This window comes from Nematostella vectensis, chromosome 7, assembly GCF_932526225.1.
Source record: "Nematostella vectensis chromosome 7, jaNemVect1.1, whole genome shotgun sequence".
Taxonomy (NCBI): Eukaryota; Metazoa; Cnidaria; class Anthozoa; order Actiniaria; family Edwardsiidae; genus Nematostella; species Nematostella vectensis.
In genome coordinates this window covers 15,230,926-15,251,631 of record NC_064040.1, presented here as the reverse complement: position 1 = coordinate 15,251,631, position 20,706 = coordinate 15,230,926, and the positions used below count along the sequence as shown (strand labels likewise).

The following is a 20,706-nucleotide window of genomic DNA, read 5'->3' as shown; positions in this document are numbered from 1 at the left end:
ATTTATGATGATGGTATTGGTGGCTATTGGGGCAATGGTGGTGTAGTCGTGTGTTGGTGGTATTTATGATGATGGTATTGGTGGCTATTGGGGTCAATGGTGGTGTAGTCGTGTGTTAGTGGTATTTATGATGATGGTATTGGTGGCTATTGGGGTCAATGGTGGTGTAGTCGTGTGTTAGTGGTATTTATGATGATGGTATTGGTGGCTATTGGGGTCAATGGTGGTGTAGTCGTGTGTTAGTGGTATTTATGATGATGGTATTGATGGCTATTGGGGTCAATGGTGGTGTAGTCGTGTGTTAGTGGTATTTATGATGATGGTATTGGTGGCTATTGGGGTCAATGGTGGTGTAGTCGTGTGTTAGTGGTATTTATGATGATGGTATTGGTGGCTATTGGGGTCAATGGTGGTGTAGTCGTGTGTTAGTTGTATTTATGATGATGGTATTGGTGGCTATTGGGGTCAATGGTGGTGTAGTCGTGTGTTAGTGGTATCTATGATGATGGTATTGGTGGCTATTGGGGTCAATGGTGGTGTAGTCGTGTGTTAGTGGTATTTATGATGATGGTATTGGTGGCTATTGGGGTCAATGGTGGTGTAGTCGTGTGTTAGTGGTATTTATGATGATGGTATTGGTGGCTATTGGGGTCAATGGTGGTGTACTCGTGTGTTAGTGGTATTTATGATGATGGTATTGATGGCTATTGGGGTCAATGGTGGTGTAGTCGTGTGTTAGTGGTATTTATGATGATGGTATTGGTGGCTATTGGGGTCAATGGTGGTGTAGTCGTGTGTTAGTGGTATTTATGATGATGGTATTGATGGCTATTGGGGTCAATGGTGGTGTAGTCGTGTGTTAGTGGTATTTATGATGATGGTATTGGTGGCTATTGGGGTCAATGATGGTGTAGTCGTGTGTTAGTGGTATTTATGATGATGGTATTGGTGGCTATTGGGGTCAATGGTGGTGCAGTCGTGTGTTAGTGGTATTTATGATGATGGTATTGGTGGCTATTGGGGTCAATAGTGGTGTAGTCGTGTGTTAGTGGTATTTATGATGATGGTATTGGTGCAGGGTGGGGTCAATGGTGGTGTAGTCGTGTGTTAGTGGTATTTATGATGATGGTATTGGTGGCTATTGGGGTCAATGGTGGTGTAGTCGTGTGTTAGTGGTATTTATGATGATGGTATTGGTGGCTATTGGGGTCAATGGTGGTGTAGTCGTGTGTTAGTGGTATTTATGATGATGGTATTGGTGGCTATTGGGGTCAATGGTGGTGTAGTCGTGTGTTAGTGGTATTTATGATGATGGTATTGGTGGCTATTGGGGCCAATGGTGGTGTAGTCGTGTGTTAGTGGTATTTATGATGATGGTATTGGTGGCTATTGGGGTCAATGGTGGTGTAGTCGTGTGTTAGTGGTATTTATGATGATGGTATTGGTGGCTATTGGGGCCAACAGTAGTAATTCACTGACCACGGTTCAGTTCGGTTACTTCAAATCGGCATCCTTAGCTCTGGTAATAACCAATAGATCCATCTAGAAACTTTTTCTATCGCACATACAGTTAGCCAAGTTTTTGGTTAAAAGCGGGTATTCGTACCATGGCACCTGGGGAGAAGGGGGACATAAAAGGGGGATAATGGTTGTGATACGGGTAGAGGTAGGTGGCAGGGGTGAGGGCGAGAGGGTCATTATGGGGATAATGTTACAGTGAGTGGAGTTGGATTAAAAGGAGTGCCCTGGATAGTGATGCAATTGTTCTTACCATGGCGTATAGGGTGAATGGGAAGATTAGGAAGGAGGTAGTGGGTAGGGAGGTATAGATATTTAAAGAAAAGAAAAATTGTAATTTGAAAATCATAGTCGTTCGATGTAATTTTTTAATTGCACGAGTATCGTTGATACAGCGGCGTTAGGACCAAGAATTCACATTTCTGCCACTGATTTATTGCCTTCTAAGCGAAGCAAATACTAAATCAAACAGTTCCTATCTGGCTTAGGGGTATAGCTGGTATTTTTTGCTGAATGATTTTCAAATACTACCCCCCCCCCCCTCCTTCTCCGTAATCAAATCCTGGGAACAGGCCTATTTCTGAGACGCACGGCACTCTACCTCATCTTGTGTGTAGTAAGACAAAATCAACTATTGTAAGGATAAAAGTGCTGAACTTCAATAAATAATACAAAAAGACGGAAGCTCGCTTATTGTTCACTTGTATTGTCCATCGTATGCGTTGTGTGAATTTTGCGCAGACCGTTTAAATAAATGCAACAAGCCTTTGCGACAATTAAACTTGCATGCGTTTTGAATGTCGTTTTGTGCTAGCTTTATATCATGGTGGTGTTGTGTGCGCCAAGCGCGCATTGTTAGCTTTATATCATGGTCGTGTTGTGTGCGCCAAGCGCGTTATCTGAGCTTTATATCATGGTCGTGTTGTGTGCGCCAAGCGCGTTTTGTGAGCTTTATATCATGGTCGTGTTGTGTGCGCCAAGCGCGTTTTGTGAGCTTGATATCATGGTCGTGTTGTGCGCGCCAAGCGCGTTTTGTGAGCTTTATATCATGGTCGTGTTGTGTGCGCCAAGCGCGTTTTGTGAGCTTTATATCATGGTCGTGTTGTGCGCGCCAAGCGCGTTTTGTGAGCTTTATATCATGGTCGTGTTATGTGCGCCAAGCGCGCATTGTTAGCTTTATATTATGGTCTTGTTGTGTGCGCCAAGCGCGTTTTGTGAGCTTTATTGTTTTTGTTATGTACTGCTTTGCCTACCGTGTACGTAATGTACTTTTCATTTTGTATGCCATGTAAATTATGAGATGTGTGCTTTGTCAGAGCCGTTGGCGTATCGTATGCGTTGTGTAGCATGTACTGTGTGTGTTGTGTACAGTGTTACTTGTTCTGTATTGTGTGTAGCATGTACTGTGTGTGTTGTGTACAGTGTTACTTGTTCTGTATTGTGTGTAGCATGTACTGTGTGTGTTGTGTACAGTGTTACTTGTTCTGTATTGTGTGTAGCATGTACTGTGTGTGTTGTGTACAGTGTTACTTGTTCTGTATTGTGTGTAGCATGTACTGTGTGTGTTGTGTACAGTGTTACTTGTTCTGTATTGTGTAGCATGTACTGTGTGGTGTGTACAGTGTTACTTGTTCTGTATTGTGTGTAGCATGTACTGTGTGTGTTGTGTACAGTGTTACTTGTTCTGTATTGTGTGTAGCATGTACTGTGTGTGTTGTGTACAGTGTTACTTGTTCTGTATTGTGTGTAGCATGTACTGTGTGTGTTGTGTACAGTGTTACTTGTTCTGTATTGTGTGTAGCATGTACTGTGTGTGTTGTGTACAGTGTTACTTGTTCTGTATTGTGTGTAGCATGTACTGTGTTTATTGTGTACAGTGTTACTTGTTCTGTATTGTGTAGCATGTACTGTGTGTGTTGTGTACAGTGTTACTTGTTCTGTATTGTGTGTAGCATGTCCTGTGTGTGTTGTGTACAGTGTTACTTGTTCTGTATTGTGTAGCATGTACTGTGTGTGTTGTGTACAGTGTTACTTGTTCTGTATTGTGTGTAGCATGTACTATGTTTGTTGTGTACAGTGTTACTTGTTCTGTATTGTGTGTAGCATGTAGTGTGTGTTGTGTACAGTGTTACTTGTTCTGTATTGTGTGTAGCATGTCCTGTGTGTGTTGTGTACAGTGTTACTTGTTCTGTATTGTGTAGCATGTACTGTGTGTGTTGTGTACAGTGTTACTTGTTCTGTATTGTGTGTAGCATGTACTATGTTTGTTGTGTACAGTGTTACTTGTTCTGTATTGTGTGTAGCATGTAGTGTGTGTTGTGTACAGTGTTACTTGTTCTGTATTGTGTGTAGCATGTACTGTGTGTGTTGTGTACAGTGTTACTTGTTCTGCATTGTGTAGCATGTACTGTGTGTGTTGTGTACAGTGTTACTTGTTCTGTATTGTGTGTAGCATGTACTGTGTGTGTTGTGTACAGTGTTACTTGTTCTGTATTGTGTAGCATGTACTGTGTGTTGTGTACAGTGTTACTTGTTCTGTATTGTGTGTAGCATGTACTGTGTGTGTTGTGTACAGTGTTACTTGTTCTGTATTGTGTGTAGCATGTACTGTGTGTTGTGTACAGTGTTACTTGCTCTGTTCTGTGAACTGTATGAATTATGAATCATTATAGATATTGGTATATATGGAGAAATTATTAATCACTTGTTTTAAAGGATCTTAAAAATCTTTGTTTTAAAATATAGAAACTAGTCTTCATGGACCCCCACCCCCTCCTCACACACATTCACCCCTTTTTGTTTTTACTCATCTCCCCCACCTCTCTCATTTGCATTGCCAATTGATTTAGGGTGGGGACTCTTACCATAATTCAGCTTATAAGATGGATTGGGTTTTTCTTTAATCAGATATTTGTCTGTCAAATATAAATATCAACCTGGATGTGTACTTATTAAAATTAAACTTCTTCCTAGTATCTAATTCTGATACAAAGAAAGTTCTATACTTCTTCTGATCTCTTTTTTTTATCTTCTGATCTTATTCAGATAATAGAGATTTAAAGGTTACTTTTTTATTATGAAAGATGGTGTTTATTATAATTAAATTACATATTTTAATCAACTTATATTACTAATTCTTATGAAAATATTTTTTTAATACTTTTTAGAGGGGCACTATCACAGCCCCTATAATATCATATCCAGGCCCGTACCGAGGGTTGTTTTGTCTAAAAATAGCATGTCTATTGCGAACCAAAAGTGGACTTTTGGCTGTTGTGTGTGTGTACCAACCCGGGTATGGGCCTGATATCAGTTAGTCCTCACTAACCAATCACTGAAACCCTGTTGCATCAGAATAGAGTACTTTCTACATACAGGTAGCCTGAGTGGAAGTAAATGGTGAAATACTGGCTCCCCAATCTCTCGCCTATGACAAGTTTACCTCAAATCATTCAGTTAACTCCTAGTAAACTGGTTGCTGTATTTTTGTACCCAGTACATGCAAAGCCATTTCCTGTAAGACTTCTCCAAACAACACAGTAACAAGTTCAGGGTCACTCATGATTTCATGGTCACCGTCAGCTCCAACCACTACCTGGCCCGCATATGAGAATATGGATAAGCCAATTCCTATGTTACTTCTCTGTGGTGGCCAAAACGTCAGTGCCTGGACAGGGTTGCCACTGACTGACATGTGATACTGTGGACCAGGAACATTGGAAAGGACACAGCTTGCCTTGCTGGCAATGAAGCTGGCTAAAGGTTTGACCAGGAATTCTGGAAGGAATTCAGTAGACATCGCCATGCTGTAGGCCATTGCTATTGGTTCCCCAGACATCTTCAACACATCCATGCGTCTCTTTGTTTCAAATAGAGTTTCCAAGATACCATTATGACTAACTGGCAACTTCATAAAAACAACAGCAAACTTGTTCTGGAAGACTGTTTCCTTTGTAGGTTTGCCAACATCAACAGGAATTGAAGAGGTGAAATCCTCTGGGTTGTTTATCCCCCTTTTCTGGAAATAGCGGCGGATTGCCAAGGAGAGACAGGCCATCAACACATCATTGACTGTTGTCCCAGTCTTACTTTTTATCTGCTTCACTATATTCAGGTCAAATGGTTCAGACCAGACACATTTCTTTTTCCCTTTCAAATCCTTACCATGGACAATGGAACGATCAGCGAAACTCATCAACAAGGCGATCACAGTCCTGGTCATTATGAAAAATCCTTTCGCTGTCATCAAACCACGCTCAGAAGATGAAAACTTCCTGGCTTCCTTTTGAGGAGTGTAATGATCTGGCAATACCCTGGTCAAAAGCCTGGACAGGGATACACCATCAGCCATACAATGGTGCATTCTAAAAATAGCTGCAACACTTTTGTCACCATAATCAGTTGGAACACAGCAGAAATACCAGGGGGATTTTCCCTCCGGAAATGGCTTACTGTACATTTCTGAAACAATGGCCTCTAGTTCCTGTTTTGACTTTGGGGGGTCCCCCTGGTATTTAAACACGTGATCCTCTATGTCAAAGTCCGGGTCATCCTGGAAAAAGTACTGAAAGTAACCGGGCCGAACCATTTTACGCGCCCTTGGAAAACTAAGCTCTCCCTTCGAATTCCTGGAATCGACAAGCCTCGTCCTGACTACTTCACGGAACTCTGACATTGCGGTCTTCATGTCTCCCGGGCGGTTCACGAACACGATCGAAGTAATGATCAGTCTGTTGGTTTCCGAGTCCTGCAGCCAGAGCGCGTCCTCGCCACCTACAGGGGTGGCCCGATATCTCCAGTGTTCCACATATTGCTCGATCTTCTTGAGGATAAAATATACCATGATAACCGGGAAAACGTAAGGGGCGATCATCAGAACAAGAGCGTTACAAATCAAACATTCTATGATGAAGCGAATGTTTGATAACACAAACATAAACTTCTGAAATTTGGAAGGAATCCCTTTCCGTGTTGGAAGCCTTTTCGATGCAACAACCCCTTTCGATGCTGGATGATTCATTTCTGGAATCTCTTTTGACGCGGTAACGTCTTTGTTATCATTGATTTCAGCATGTCGTTTTCCAGTCTTCCTTTGCAGAATTTCAGCGCCCTCGCTAACAGCACTGCGCCCCATTTCTTTGTATTTCAACGTTAACTTGCTGCGGTTCGTTGTTTAGGAGAGAATAAGCTCGTCTAATCCCGGACTCCGGATCCACGGCTTTTATCCTTGAACCTTCTCTATGGTAAAAATCCTTTGCGCGAATTCAATTTGGGTTCAAAGTTTGTCCTCGGCGGGGTTTTCGTCACAAAATACAGGTCGCTAATTGGCCAATCGTTGATTCCCTAGACAATGTTGATTGACATTGAAATAAAGCTAATAAGTGGTGTGAGTTAACCGATATTTTACAATTACCCGATAACCAAACTGTCCCTTGTACTTTTGCGTTGATAATTCAACAAGATTTGCCCAGTGACAGAAAAAATGGGAGATGGAGATGTCATTTACGCCAAAGTAAATGCGAGTGCAGAAAGGCAAATTCAACCGGAAATGGACTCTGGACTACTCGTGACTTCCTGTATCCTTGACTGACCTTGTCTGCTTGTGGATTAGAACAACTTTCGGTGACTGTAGCATGCGTGACTGAGTCTTCTATCCAAGATGGCGGACGAGTTGCGCTAAAAGAGAAAATATCGCGGTTTAGGTGTTTTGCAGTTAATTGTGGTTTTAATCAAGAGTTGTAATGGCATAGAATGATAACGCACTAATGAGTTTACGTGGACTTTGGGTGATCTTGAATACTGGGCTGGACAAAGGCTTGAATCCTGTCATTTTCTCGAGGTAAGATATAAAAATATGTCTAATCAAACAAAACAAAAACACTTAAAGTTAAGTCATTTTATGTTCCACAGTTTACTAGCTTGCTCGGGTAAGAAAAAAGTACAATACCACGAATACACAGATTCCCATTTTAATGCCCATTGGCAGGGGTGGATCCAGACTGATTCAACTGATTCCAGTGAATCACTCAAAATCCCAGAAAAATGTTTTTTTTTATGTAGATTTGAATTTTAGAACGTTCAATAAAATAAACATCTACTGTTGTCTGTTATTTAAACACTATTAGACCTGCTTCCTGGGTTGTTTCGCTGTTATTTCTAGCCCTGCACGTAGGCTATGTTATTTCCTTTAGCGCTTGGACAGCATTTCCGGTCCCCCCACGGGAAATATTGCTCCTGATGGTGAGTGATAAATCTAGTTTGGGGGAGGGGACCCATTTAGAAATTTTGCGCGTGTATAAAAATTATGTGCGTGTTCTGGAACTACTCAAGCTCTTCACCGATTGCCTACGGTCCACACGGAATCACTCAAGCTCTGTTTTGATTGGTTGCTATAACGTGTGAATCACTTTGGAATCAGTTGACAATAAAATCCTGATTCTACCCCTGAGAAAGTAGGCCTTTGCTAGCTTTAGCGTGTGATCTCTTGTACACATCTCTCGAACCGAGAACCGAGCAAAGCATGGCTTCACAAAATGCAGACTTTTCTCCTGAAGAGCCTGTCTGCCGAAAGAAGGAGTGTTATCCTTTTGATTATGGTGTAGAATTTGATCGAATTCAGATCCCTAGAAGTTGGGATTAATAATGAAAGTGTGGCGACCAGACAATAACTCTTCCAAGTTCTCTATGAGTATATGGCAATGGAAAGTGGTCGCCTTCGTAAGTAAAATACATAATGTTTTTTAGCAAAACCCCCGGACAGTGTATTCTTAGTACATAAATGGGATTTCTGTTTGCCCTGTGTTTTATTTGGGAAGATTTTCGGCTGTTATTTCAGTAAGGTAAATAGGCTAGTAAAATCACCTCTTGTAGTTTCAACATTAGCAAAAGATACCGCACAAGCACAATTGGCCAGTACACGGTGCCTCTAATGAATGAATCTAGGAGAAACATGCAAAGAGGAGAAGTGCCAATAGATCAGCAACTAGATGGGATAATCCACCGTAAAATTGCTTAGAATCGAGAGGTCATAGAAACAATTATTGATACTAGTTGCTGTCTGTGTGGCACAAGCTACGTTAAAATGCAAGGGGAGGTTGTTTTTTATATATAACAATCACACCATTTGGATATTGCCAAGGGGTATTCGAAGAGAATAACTGGTACTTGCCTCGCCACACTTTCAAGAACACAAATTTGGTTGAATTAGGTAGAAATAACTGACTAATCGATGAATGAAGTCACTCACTGTTTTAAATGACCATAAGTTTTATACAGCACGGTGAAACTTAACCTTGAATTTATTATTTGACTATATAAATCCCTAAAATGCCAAATGCATTCTTAAAAAAATCTGCAGATTGCATGTTTCAAACACGTAATTTCATAAATTTCCTGTTGGGCATGCCCCTATACCCCCCCCCCCCCTTGATTGGTCCGTGACCATTTGGAATCAATCAATGTTAGGCCTGGATCCATCCCTGATTTGATTGAATTCATTTATTTACAGGCGTTTCAGCACGGTTGAGCGTCGGGCAAGCATTCTACAATTCCACAGTCACGTAGATCTCCCTTTAGATCTTGATCTCTGTAATGCCATTTTGGATGAGTTGGGTCACAAGAAACCACAGTCCAATGAAGAGGTATTTTTTCTTAGAAAATTAATCTTTATTGTGTCATTAAGCAGATGTTTGTAAAACAAACTATTTAAGAATATCGTTGTTCATATGAATTACAGTCAATTCACTTCACCACAAGCCTTTTTGTGAGAATGTTCATACATTCTCTGTATTCACCCACATTGGCTCTCTTGGGTTTTTTTTCACATATTTACTGTATTTCACAAGATTTCTGTCCAACTTGAGTTGACAGCTATGTATTGAGCCCCCTCATTCAGAGATGTACCTCAGGACTATAGCTAGCTAGGAGCAACGAGGCAGTTGTTTTGACCAAAAACAGGCACCCTGCACCTTGTAATAATCATAACTATCACTTTCAAGGAAATACACATAAGTAGATTTATTATGCAATAATGTTGTTAAATCTATTTTCTAGGCATTCTTTTTCTTTAACTTGACTAAGTTAATTGCATTTTTTAGTTTAATCCCAAGCATGATTCCTGTATGAAGGCACAATCAAAGCCTGTTTACGAGGTACTACTAAAGAATGGAAGAATTCTGTGGCCAGTTGTCATTTTAGAAAAGGTGAGTTAAAGCACTTTCATACACTTTTTATTTATTAAGAACATCAAATTTCAGTTGAGGCTGGGAGTTCTTATTTTTGAGCATTTTAAGGTTGAAACGGTGTTTTTAAATTTCAGTATATAAAAATATTATACGGAGGAAAGTATGGAAGAGAATTACACAAATTATCAATAAACATAATCATCTTCTATCTTTTCATTTTGAACACAATTTTATTATGCATTTTATTACAATGCATCACAATAACAAAACAATAACATGTTCTTAGCATGTTCTTAGAATTTTGTGAAATCTCAGGCTGGAAGTTCTAATAAAAATGTTTTTTTTTATAAAACAAAAAGATTTTATATCCTTTAGCATAATCAACCTATTGCTAGTAATGTATGACAATTATTTAATAAGCTTGAAAATTCTGAATAGTTGCCGACTACTGTAATAAGTCCCTTTAGTAGACTACAGAAAAGTAAAATAGTTAATTGCCACTTTTGTTTTTTTATCAGTTTGGACTAGTGTTTGCATGTGTTCCTTTGGTGGAGCAAGACATTTCTGCACAAAGACCACCCCTAATTGAGCTGTAAGAACCATTAAAATTATTTACATCTAATTGTAGTGATAAAACACACTTTTAAAGTCTCGGTTAAGGTAAACTACGTGTCCGCAGAAAAAAATATTGTCGTGCCGCAATTTTCACTACATGTACAAACTATATATCAAATAAAAGATAAAAGATTGAAATATCTCCTGCATGTTTTATTTTTGCAATGGCTTATTCCACGTTTAAGTTTTGAGGCCCCAAACTCGAAAGTACTGAGTTTATTCTAGAGCATAATGCCCCTTCACGTTATTGCGCATGCACTTGCACATAATTGCATCTCAATGACAGATAGATGATCTACCAAAGTGTTTTAGAATTTGTTGTTATTTGACACTGTCAACAAAATATCACGAATCATAGTTGGAACTCTCATTTCTGGCAAAATTTGGACACGAAAAGTGCTATAAAAGCGATCTTCAGTCGAAAATTCCTCACCCCCTTTATGACATAGGGGGTGAGGAATTATCTCTCTATATGGCATAATTATCTATCAGATATCGAAAATTTGAAGGCGATATCTTAAAACTCGCACGATGCTACGCCCGACAAGCTTGAGTTCTCGCCTTAAAATAATACAAGTCAAAGATTTGGCGTGAATTCACGGTCAACAGGTCACGGGAAACAGCAAAGGCCCTTTTTATTCGTCTTAGAATACGATTTATGGAAAAAAATTTTTGGGCCAAAATAAAGTATAAAAACTATTGATACAGGTTTTGCAAAAACCACCAAAAGCAAACAGTGGTGTCAAATTTACCAAGACCTTAATTTTATTATGTTTTTACAGGCCTGGTGTGACTGTTGGGTACTCAATGTTGCATTCTGTAGCAGACTTTGTTGGATCATGGACTACAAAAGAACAGGTTTATTTTACAAGCTTCTAATAGATTTTAATGAAATATTACCAACAGTTCTCAGCATTCTGCAAATTATCACCAACAAATACAAACGCCAAAATTATGTTCTGACTTCTGCCAACCAAAGGCATTGAACCGTAAAGCCATAGGCTGCCTTAGAAACCTTGAAATTGCATAAATAAACCAACTTCATACTTTCTATAAAATCCCTTTCATTGAGAATTGTTTTTTTTTCTATTTATAACACTTGGGCAAGTAAGAATTTAACATTGTTTTGCTACACACTTTTCATATCTTATCAAACTTATCAAACTAATGTGCGAGCACCCATTTAAATTTAAAAAAACGTGTCAATTTTTTCTGTTCCATCAGCTGTTGTCCAAAGCAAGGGATCTACACTCGTTCCTATCTGTTGGGTGTCCATTTGGGACTCCACTTGATGTCAACCCAACCACAGTTCAAGCTCTGATTCAAGGAAAAGATATTGCCTCCACTCAAAAAGGAAAGGTAATCATATTTTTCTAAATCAATAAATTAGTCAACTAAAGAAATGAATTTCTTCAGCCAGTTGGTCATTCAATTAACCTTTTAATTGATTAGATAATATATATCTTGATATGTTGATGGGGTTATTCTTGTAACATTTAATGTCAGATTAGACCTGTAGCCAAGGAGGTTGGGGGGTTTTGGAAGACAGCTTCTTTCACCCCAACAATGTTTCAGATTGTTAATAAGTTAACATTAACCCCACCCACCCTTTTCCCTTGGTCATATCCACACCCCTATAATTTTTAACCTTATGATAAGAGGTAACATGGACCCTGCCCTCCCCCCTTGGTCATATCCACACCCCTACAATGTTTTGCCTTGTAGGTAAGATGTTACATGAACCCCACCCTTCCCCCTTGGCTATATCCACACCCCTATAATGTTTTGCCTTGTAAAGAGGTAACATGGACCCCGCCCTTCCCCCTTGTTCATATCCACACCCCTTCAATGTTTTGCCTTGTAAAGAGGTAATAGGACCCCACCCTTCCCCCTTGGCTATATCCACACCCCTATAATGTTTTACATGGTAGATCCCAGCCTGGAAACCTGTTTTGCACAAAGGAAAACAGCAGCTGGTATTCACCATAAGAGAAGAAATAAAAGCAGCCCAGGTGAGATACTAAATAAAAGTATGGCTATCAAACTGGGTAAATAACTCTGCTTTGCCAAATTTAGTGATTACTTGTTACATACGTTAATAAACTATATCTTTCAAACATCTTGTTCTTAATCAGTCATCCTAGTCTATCTAGTATGAGGAAGCTATTCTCATAAGTGAACAGTTTTACTAAACAGACTCCTTTTTCCTTTCTCTAAGTCTTACAAGAGAGTTAATTTTGCAGAAAACAACCAAATCCTCCTAGAAAGATATATAGGAACAGGCTTCCTCCACTTGGAGGGTTAGTGATGGGTAAATTCGAGACCTGCATTTCAGAATCCGAGCTCAAGACTTTTGTCAAATTTAGGAATTTTAGCCTGAACTATCCGGTCTCTTAATAACTAGGGCCACAGTTTTTTTTTCGAGCTTGTTTTTGGATAACTTGGTTAAGGTATGTCATAAACATCAGTTGAAAAAAGAATAAGTAGAGTTACAATACAATCTTGCTACAGAAAGACTCAAGACTCTAAAAAGAAGGGGTAACCCATAGGCTGGTAAGAATCACATTAAAATAAGATGGATACAATTTCAACAGCATCTGTTCAAACTCTGTTATTTTAGCATGGCACAGACTCCTCCACTGATGCCGTTCAACTGTTTGGAATAATCATGTGCAAGGTATAGACCAGGATTTTATTTCTTTTTTTTTTTTTTATTGGGGGATGTGTTCTCTTTTGTTGCTCAGGTGGTATGAAACATTTTCCTGAATTGTGTTTTAAGGCTGATTTGGAGGGTATCCCAGAGATCACAGCAAGCATCATATCTCCAGCCCTGAAATTCCTCATTGTCCACCCCAGTGTACAGGAGGGGGATACCTATTTCCAGGACTCCTCAACCGAGTCTGGCCCTCTGGGGCCTGGGTCAGCAGGGAGGCGAGTAAGATTCAGGCCCCCATTGGAGTCATTTCCACTCTGTCACTACTCTGGAATGGTCAGCGGTCTTCCTATTGAGGGCATTTACCAAATGAGAGTGAGTACAAAGTACACCTATTTCAAAATACATTGCCAGCATTATAGCAAGGGGATTACTTTAGTTTTTATCTTCAATCTTACAAATATTTATACAGGGCCATAGCAGGGGGGGCACTGAGGGCATGTGCCCCCCCCCCCAATATTTTAAAAATTATAAGGAAATGACCAGTAGGGAAATGGCCATGCCCCCAGAGCCAATTTCTTGACATATGCCCCCTCTCTCTATTACTGCGGTTTTCATCATACTGCTAAACTGCTAAATCACCATCTGGCTTCCATCATCCAAACTAACAATATAATTACACTTGGGGCTTTGATAAGCTAATGCCTTGCAGAGAGATGGTGAGATTTGAAACCATTTCAGTGCTGGCCAATAAAAACGCTTTGAAGGATTTTGAATGGCATATGCCAGAAGGCTACAGTATTTAGCTGTTTGACATTAATGGCAAGAGTTTACATATCATTGGAAACCACAGTTTGTCCCCCTCTTTTCCCCTTCAGAGGCATAAGAAACATAACTTGGTTGGAATGTAAAAAAAAGCACCAAAATGTCATTGTTAATGTACAGAAAAAAACATAATTTATACTTATTTAAAGCATTTGAGAGTTTTGTAGGAGCCAGAAAAGAATAAGACTCCATGGCATATTACAGCTTTTACAGTATTGATTATAAGCGTGGATTGTGTATAATCGTAATACCTTATGGTTTGTTTACTTTATAACTATGGGAATATAGGTGCCCTTTCCCTGCGAATGAAGCCAAAAAAGACATTATATAGCTTTCACATTTGTTCTTTTGTTATTATTTCTAAGCCACACCCCACCCCTATTTATCTCCATTCCATGGGAGACTTTTGCATAAGTAGCCTGGGTACCAGAGGCTCCAAGCTTCGCAGTGAAAACGTTTTGAGCGAAATTGTTGTCGCCGCGAAGCTCGTAGCCCCTGGTACCCCCAGGTTATTGCATAAGGGATCTTGCTTGTATAAGAAAACATATGATAAAAATCACACTGAGTAGCAAGTTATACTTATTGCATTGTCATTCATTTTGTGTAGGGTGATGCAAAAGTAGTGCAGATTTCCCTTCAGCTTAAGTTAAATGCTAAAGTCAAGAACTCTTTTGATTATTGCGAGGCACATCTTCCATTTTTCAAAAGGTAAGAGCAACAGTATACAGTTCACAGGGCTGTGTTCAGATACAAGACTTGGAGAATACTACATGGAAAGTGCGCGCGTACGGTTTTTATTCACGGGCTGTGCAGTATCAAAAAACGAACGAGTGAGTTTTTATTTAAAAAACGAGTGAATAAAAACTGTACAAAGCGCTCTCCATGCTGTATTTTGTTTATTATATACCTATTGAGAAATTTATAATTAGCTTATTACATAGCATTTTACTAGAATTGGTTGCAGAGGCTCCGAGGTTTGTGCTGTTCAACGGTTCAGTTGAAGACAGACAGAAACTTACATTGAAATGAATCTGTCTCGTTAATGTCACGCGCGAGCCTGCGATGTTAGATAGCGTTTTAACATCTCGCTCGGTTTTTCCCTTTGTATTCTTGTTTTCAAAACTTTTTACATAATCCTCTACAGTGTCATTGAGAGTAGCAAATCTATTGTCTTCTATTTTGAATGCTTTTCAGGCCCGTACCCAGGGGGTGTGCAGGGGGTGCGAACGCATCCCCCCCCCCCTACAACGGCCGTAAGTCCACCTTTGTTTGTCAATAGACGTGCTATTTGTAGACAAAACTATAAATCATAAGCTAGGTCACTCCGATATGCCATCAATCCATAAGTCAGACTTTTTTGTAGCCAAATCCGACAATAAACGTCCCGTGGAGATACTGCAAAGACATAAAAAAAAATTTATCAGAGAACTCCCCATTCCCCCGTAAAAAATCAGGTCCACTTTTTCGGATTTCGCAACCCCAAAGAAAAATCCTGGGTACGGGCCTGCTTTGTATTCCATTTTCAAAGTAAAATTTCATTCTCTCGCTCAATAGAGCTCAATAACAAAAGTGACATGCAAAGCTACCCGTCTTCCCGCGTTGGGATTGAAGCCATTCAAGTGCAGTGAAAAATTATCGTCCAATCAGAACCGCAAACGACTTTTCTTCACGGTGAAAAAACACCGTTCGCGCCTCTGTTTGCTGAGACGAGTGAACGAACGAAAATTAACTGAATATGTTTTCAAGGAGTATTTCTCAGTATGTATAAAATAAAAGTACATATTTGTTATTTGTGTTTGGTTATGAATTTTCATAACTCAAACGGACATATTTTAAATGAAGTGACAAAGAAGCAACCAAACTGGATAATACAACTCAGAGGAAAGCCTTGCTTTTTGGCACCGACGAAGGGCAGTGAAAACTACAGCAAAACTATTCTATTTTCATAGTGGCCACTGCATACCACTGCAACATTGTGTTGATATATTTTCCTGACATTTAATAAACTTTCTTGCAATGGTGTTTTCATGTGAAGTATCTTGGCAAGGGCAGATCTAGGGTTTGTCTCAGTGACAAAGGGGGGGAGATAATTTTTTGTTACATATGGCTTTCTGGCAGCCCAAAGGGGGGATTTAAACCCCCTAAACCCTCCCCCTAGATCCTCTACTGCTTGGTAATTCTTGTTTCTTGCTTGAATACATGTTTTGTTTGTCAGCCTGTTAACAAATCCTTGTTTTTTGTTACCTTAAGGGGTCTTATAATGAGGGTGGAGTCGGCTGGTCCTTCATCCGGGACATTGGTCATTACACCCGAGAAGAGACGGCTAGTTTGGAACATAGGTAAGTGCTGTTTTTTCTGTAATAAAGAATAATCAAATATACTTTGACTTCTGTTGTGTCTTTCATGTATCCGTACCAGGGCAAAAGTTCCCGAAGTCTCTAGAAACCACAGTTTCTGCTACAGTGTATTTCGGGGACGTAGAGGCAATATCCCAGAATGCACCCGAGGCAGGAGGCTTCATTGAGGACCCATTTTGTGAAGGCATCAACAGCTACGTGCAGGTATGCCCCCACCCCCCCTCCCCCACCCTGTACGAGTTGGACCGCTTAAAAACATGGTGGCTTATGGCTTCCTTCTTATTGGCCTTGCTATCAACTCCATTATTGAGTCATGTACTATCACGATCTTCCTTATATATTCACCACAACAAAAACAGAGCTAACACAATCAAAATAAGAGCTTGAAGAAAATCGTGTTAATATGGTCCCCGCGCTACTACTAGTGTTATCTCAGGGGCGGCGTAGTGGAGGCTGTATAATGCATCTGTGTGCACCATTTAGTTTAAAAAACTGGAATTCACATGCAATAAACGTCATCCGCTCAACATAGCCTCCTGTCCCTCAACTCCCTTCCGCCGCCCCTGTATGATGTCACGCATCCTGTCTGATGTCACGCATTCTTGTTTTTGTGAACTTATCACTCGTTTTGCAGGTTTTTTTCAAGTTGTCTTACTTCACGATGACGGGATGTGTTGTGGATCCTCGTTCACTCAATATCTATCCTAGCTCAAAATTCAAATTCATTACCTGTAAGTTCATTACCTGTAAGTGAAAATGTGAGTAAGTACGCAGCTGCTTTGTCTCCTATTATCTTTGCTCTACAAAGGAGTTCTTTTGTCTCTATTCTTCTCGTTCTTTGTGTCAAGGTGCGGATATTGTTCATTTGCCCAATCAAATTGCAGCTTGTAAGAGCTGCGTACTGACCCGAAAATGTTATTGGAATTATCAAACCCTCAATTCTCTAAAGGTTTATTACGTGGGTTACCTGTTTTCTCAAATTGTCAATTCGAATCTTATTAACACAAAACCTTGAAGGGAAATCGAAAATAGCTCAAGCTATCTGGAGTTCGAGTCATCGGAAGATTACAAATACATAACTAAAACTACGTGTTCTCTTTGGAAAATTTGGCCGATCTTTTATGGTACACGTTTAAACATAATTTCCGGGTGTCAACGGTATTTAGCCAATGTAAAACATACAACTGCTCGTTTTTTCAAAGAAACTTAGTAAATGCTTGCCTTCTTTTCTGTATCAGCCTCTGAGTTCAGCACCGGAGATTACAAGATCTGGAACACCCATGGAGATGCCATGATTGGGGCGAAAGTACCTGAGGTTCATTCACTGTAATGATAATGTCAAGTCATGCATGTCACGCAACCCCATACAATATTCGGATTACTTTTGGAGACGCCATGGGACTCAGTCACTATGATAACAAAGTCAAGCCAGGCGTGGGGCAACGTCCCATACGATTCTCGTTTCCATACATAGCTGTAGCAAGCCTCGAATTATTTTTTTTTGTGGGGGGGGGGGGGGGGGGAGGGCGATACATAAACATTAAGAAACAATGGGCCCCGCCCCTGATATGGCCCTGCGTATGATGGCTCCGATCGCTACAGTGTACAGGGGATCAGATTTACAATGATTGGAGTTACATGTGATTGGGGCAGTTATAGAAATGCTCTTGAAAAAAGAAAAAAGAGGCGAACGTGCACATCGTTATAGAACTCTGCGATAGATTTTTCATTTACAGAGGCGTTTGAGTGGTTCTCCTATGATAGCCCCGATCCTTTCAACATTTCAAGAAGGACTTATTCTCAAACTAACTTAAAAGTTATCATTACTCTATCAATTTTATGTACTTGCGTCCATCTAGATAAAGATTTTTATTTTAAAATTGTTTTAATAAAGTATTATTTTTAATTTTGTCTTTTATACATTTCTACACTACTATAAATAAACTACTACCACTAGAAACGACTACAAAAGCACACAGGTATCCCAGGGGAGATCGAGCCAGCGTTCATCCGCCACTCCTTTATACACTCAGTATTTTATAGAGGTGACATCATAGGTCTTGGCTCGCGAGCTGTGTAGACTATTCCGTGCGCAGGCTGTTTTTTAGAAAGTTGAAGTATGTGTAGCTAATGTCATCCTCGAATCCTTGGTGGAAGGTGGTCCTATGCAAAAAATAATTTAGTTAGGTGGGTTGATTAGCCTTTAAAGAGGGTCCACAAAAGGCCCCCAAACCCCGTTATCCTGATAGAAGAATCATGCTTATCCACCACTTCAGACTAAGGCTGAGTAGAACCCCTTGCACTTCGAAAGGAGACGAAAATCAGTTGGTGTAAGGAAAGTTTCGTGTTAACGGGGCCGATTGCAAATTTATAATAGCTGGATGGTATTTCTAAGTAATGAGACATCCCCATTTTCGTGTTGGAGCTCACTTAATAATAATATGCAACCGAAATCGGAATAACATTCTGTCAATATTTCTAATTTTGAAAAGTAACGAAAGAAAAATACGAGCTAATAAAACCAAGCGAAATGAAAAATTTGTAGGAATTGACTAAAAAATTAGGTCCAGATCCAAAGGAAATCCATGGAAAAAATCGCTGGTATGTTGAAAGCTTTTTATTTGGTCCTGGAAGGATCCATCCATACAGTCCGTTTATTCGACATTATGTCATTCTACTGTTTATTAAGGGAATTTTGAAACAATTATGAAATTATGAATTAAAACACAATATAACATTCTATCAATATTTCTAATTTTGAAAAGTAACGAAAGGAAAATAGGAGCTAATATAACCAAGGGAAACGAAAATTGTTGGAATTGACTTAACAATTAGGTCCAGATCCAAAGGAAATCCATGGAAAAAATCGCTGGTATGATGAAAGCTTTTTATTTGGTCATGGAAGGATCCATCCATACAGTCCGTTTATTCGACATTATGTCATTCTACTGTTTATTAAGGGATTGCGAAACAATTGCTTTGATAATTAAGCTCGATGGGTCTAAAAACAGCTCATAATGGAATGACGCAGTAAATTCTAAAGCTTTATTCAAAATAACCGATTCATGATTAGAAATCATGAAAATCAAGAAAATAAAATAAAAATAAATAAATGGTTTTCGAAAATGTTAAATCACTTTTATTTTTTTTTATTCTTTTACGATTTCTACTCATGAATCGGTTATGTACGGAAGAGCTATTCTGCTTTAAACCTATGCCTAGAATAGAGCAGACTTTATACTTGCATTCCCGCTATTTCTCTAGAAACCGTCCCCAGACTTTAACGGAAGTAATATCAGCTCATGGCAGGGGATAGCACAAAACTATATTTAGCCAGTAAGTCGACAAGACAGAGAAAATAATTAGGTAAAAAAACCCTTAAAATTACCAATGACGCAAGTACTTCTAATAATAAAGGACTACTCGTTGTCTGGACCATCATTAACACAAGGCACACTGTCCAGTAAAGAGCCATAAATCAGTATCAGTTTCTAATTTGAAAAAAGGCAAGAGAAAATGGGCTGTGGAATTTCGTCCGTGGACAAGCAAGCAAGCGCAAAACACTCAAGGCCATATGCCTATCCCAAATTAAATTCCACCGACGAGCAAAAACGAGGGATGAAACTCGGATGGATAGAAACTCCAAAGCTCCAAGGAGGTTGGAATAAGTAAGCGACAAGACGAGGGGAATATGGAATGGATACGAGATGAGAGGAAAAGGAGAGTTGGGAAAGAATTTCAATTGGGGCTTACGCCCTGTTTTCTTCTCCCGTCACATTGTTTCTTATTTTCTTTATTTTGTTTATTTCCTATTGTAAACCGTAGTATTTTTTTGTGTGACAAAGCCAATAAACTAAACTAAACTAGATGGACACCTAGCGGCTAGAGTGGCGACGGAGCACTTTGGGCCGAAGAGACGCGAAGCTACTTGCAGTTTGACAGACCTGTTCGCTGATGACAGGACATGCGCTAGAGTGCTCCGTAAGAAATTCTGAATTAAACCTTACACAAAAATCATGGTCGAAGTCGATCGAGAAGAGAAGGTGCTCTGTGAGAAATTATGCATTAAAACTCACAAGAAAACATGGACATAGTCCATCGAGAAGAGAAGGTGCTCTGAAAAACTTATGCATTAAAACTCACATTAAACATGGACATAGTCCATCGAGAAAAGAAGGTGCTCTGTGAGAAATTATGAATTTAAAAAAATCGCAATGTCAAAATTGTTGTTTTTTTTCAGTTGGACTGCATTTGGGTCGCTGTTGTTTTGTGTTTAGTTTAGTCAATTTTCAATATAGATCAAACATTTTTAATAAATAAATCTGGGAAGCTAACTTGAATCAAAATCACTTCAGGATGAAACCTGTTGTTGTATTTTGAGGGAGAAAAACCAGAGAACCAAGAGAAAATACCTTTGGAGAAAAGTAAAAAAAAATCGACTCACGTCAGAACCGGGAGAGAGGAAGTGCATTCTGTAAACTGCGCCACCAGGACACTCATATCATTTTACTTTCTAGCTAAACTCTAATTTGCTGGGTTACAATAAAGGCCTAAA

General features: G+C 39.5%; 3 protein-coding genes across 5 annotated transcripts in view; 1 reads left to right on the top strand and 2 right to left on the bottom strand.

Moving 5' to 3' along the window:
• Positions 1-4,396: 4,396 nt before the first annotated feature.
• LOC5511856 (probable diacyglycerol O-acyltransferase tgs1) lies at positions 4,397-6,802 on the bottom strand. The gene has a single exon (XM_001632217.3). It carries the CDS (start codon positions 6,650-6,652, stop codon positions 4,982-4,984), a length of 1,671 nt encoding a protein of 556 aa, XP_001632267.1. The 5' UTR covers positions 6,653-6,802; the 3' UTR covers positions 4,397-4,981.
• A 122-nt stretch (positions 6,803-6,924) lies between these two features.
• On the top strand, positions 6,925-18,057 carry LOC5511857 (AP-5 complex subunit mu-1). 2 transcript variants are annotated; one of them, XM_032381277.2, is made up of 14 exons: positions 6,925-7,357; positions 9,026-9,158; positions 9,615-9,719; positions 10,220-10,293; positions 11,099-11,174; positions 11,541-11,675; positions 12,248-12,328; positions 12,937-12,993; positions 13,096-13,344; positions 14,402-14,502; positions 16,045-16,133; positions 16,213-16,355; positions 16,786-16,897; positions 17,390-18,057. In XM_032381277.2, the coding sequence occupies exons 1-14, from the start codon at positions 7,284-7,286 to the stop codon at positions 17,479-17,481; spliced, it is 1,521 nt and encodes a 506-aa protein (XP_032237168.1). In that variant the 5' UTR covers positions 6,925-7,283; the 3' UTR covers positions 17,482-18,057. The 2 variants fall into 2 exon arrangements, with proteins under 2 accessions (XP_032237168.1, XP_032237169.1); XM_032381278.2 differs by having other exon boundaries at positions 6,945-7,357; positions 16,786-16,882.
• The window catches only part of LOC5511890 (selenoprotein N-like), an 18,909-nt gene continuing 16,220 nt past the window's right edge, over positions 18,018-20,706 (bottom strand). For both annotated transcript variants that reach the window (XM_032381276.2, XM_032381275.2), the window contains one exon: positions 18,018-18,314. In XM_032381276.2, coding sequence (XP_032237167.1) covers positions 18,233-18,314 — 82 coding nt within the window. In that variant the 3' untranslated portion in view covers positions 18,018-18,232. The remainder of the gene's footprint in view (positions 18,315-20,706) is intronic.

Coding starts and splice junctions, on each gene's coding strand:
- LOC5511856 (XM_001632217.3), bottom strand. CDS start 6,652: ATGGGGCGCAGTGCTGTTAGCGAGGGCGCTGAAATTCTGCAAAGGAAG.
- LOC5511857 (XM_032381277.2), top strand. CDS start 7,284: ATGAGTTTACGTGGACTTTGGGTGATCTTGAATACTGGGCTGGACAAA. Junction 11,175..11,540: donor CATGGACTACAAAAGAACAG/GTTTATTTTACA, acceptor CTGTTCCATCAG/CTGTTGTCCAAAGCAAGGGA. Junction 12,994..13,095: donor TTGGAATAATCATGTGCAAG/GTATAGACCAGG, acceptor TTGTGTTTTAAG/GCTGATTTGGAGGGTATCCC.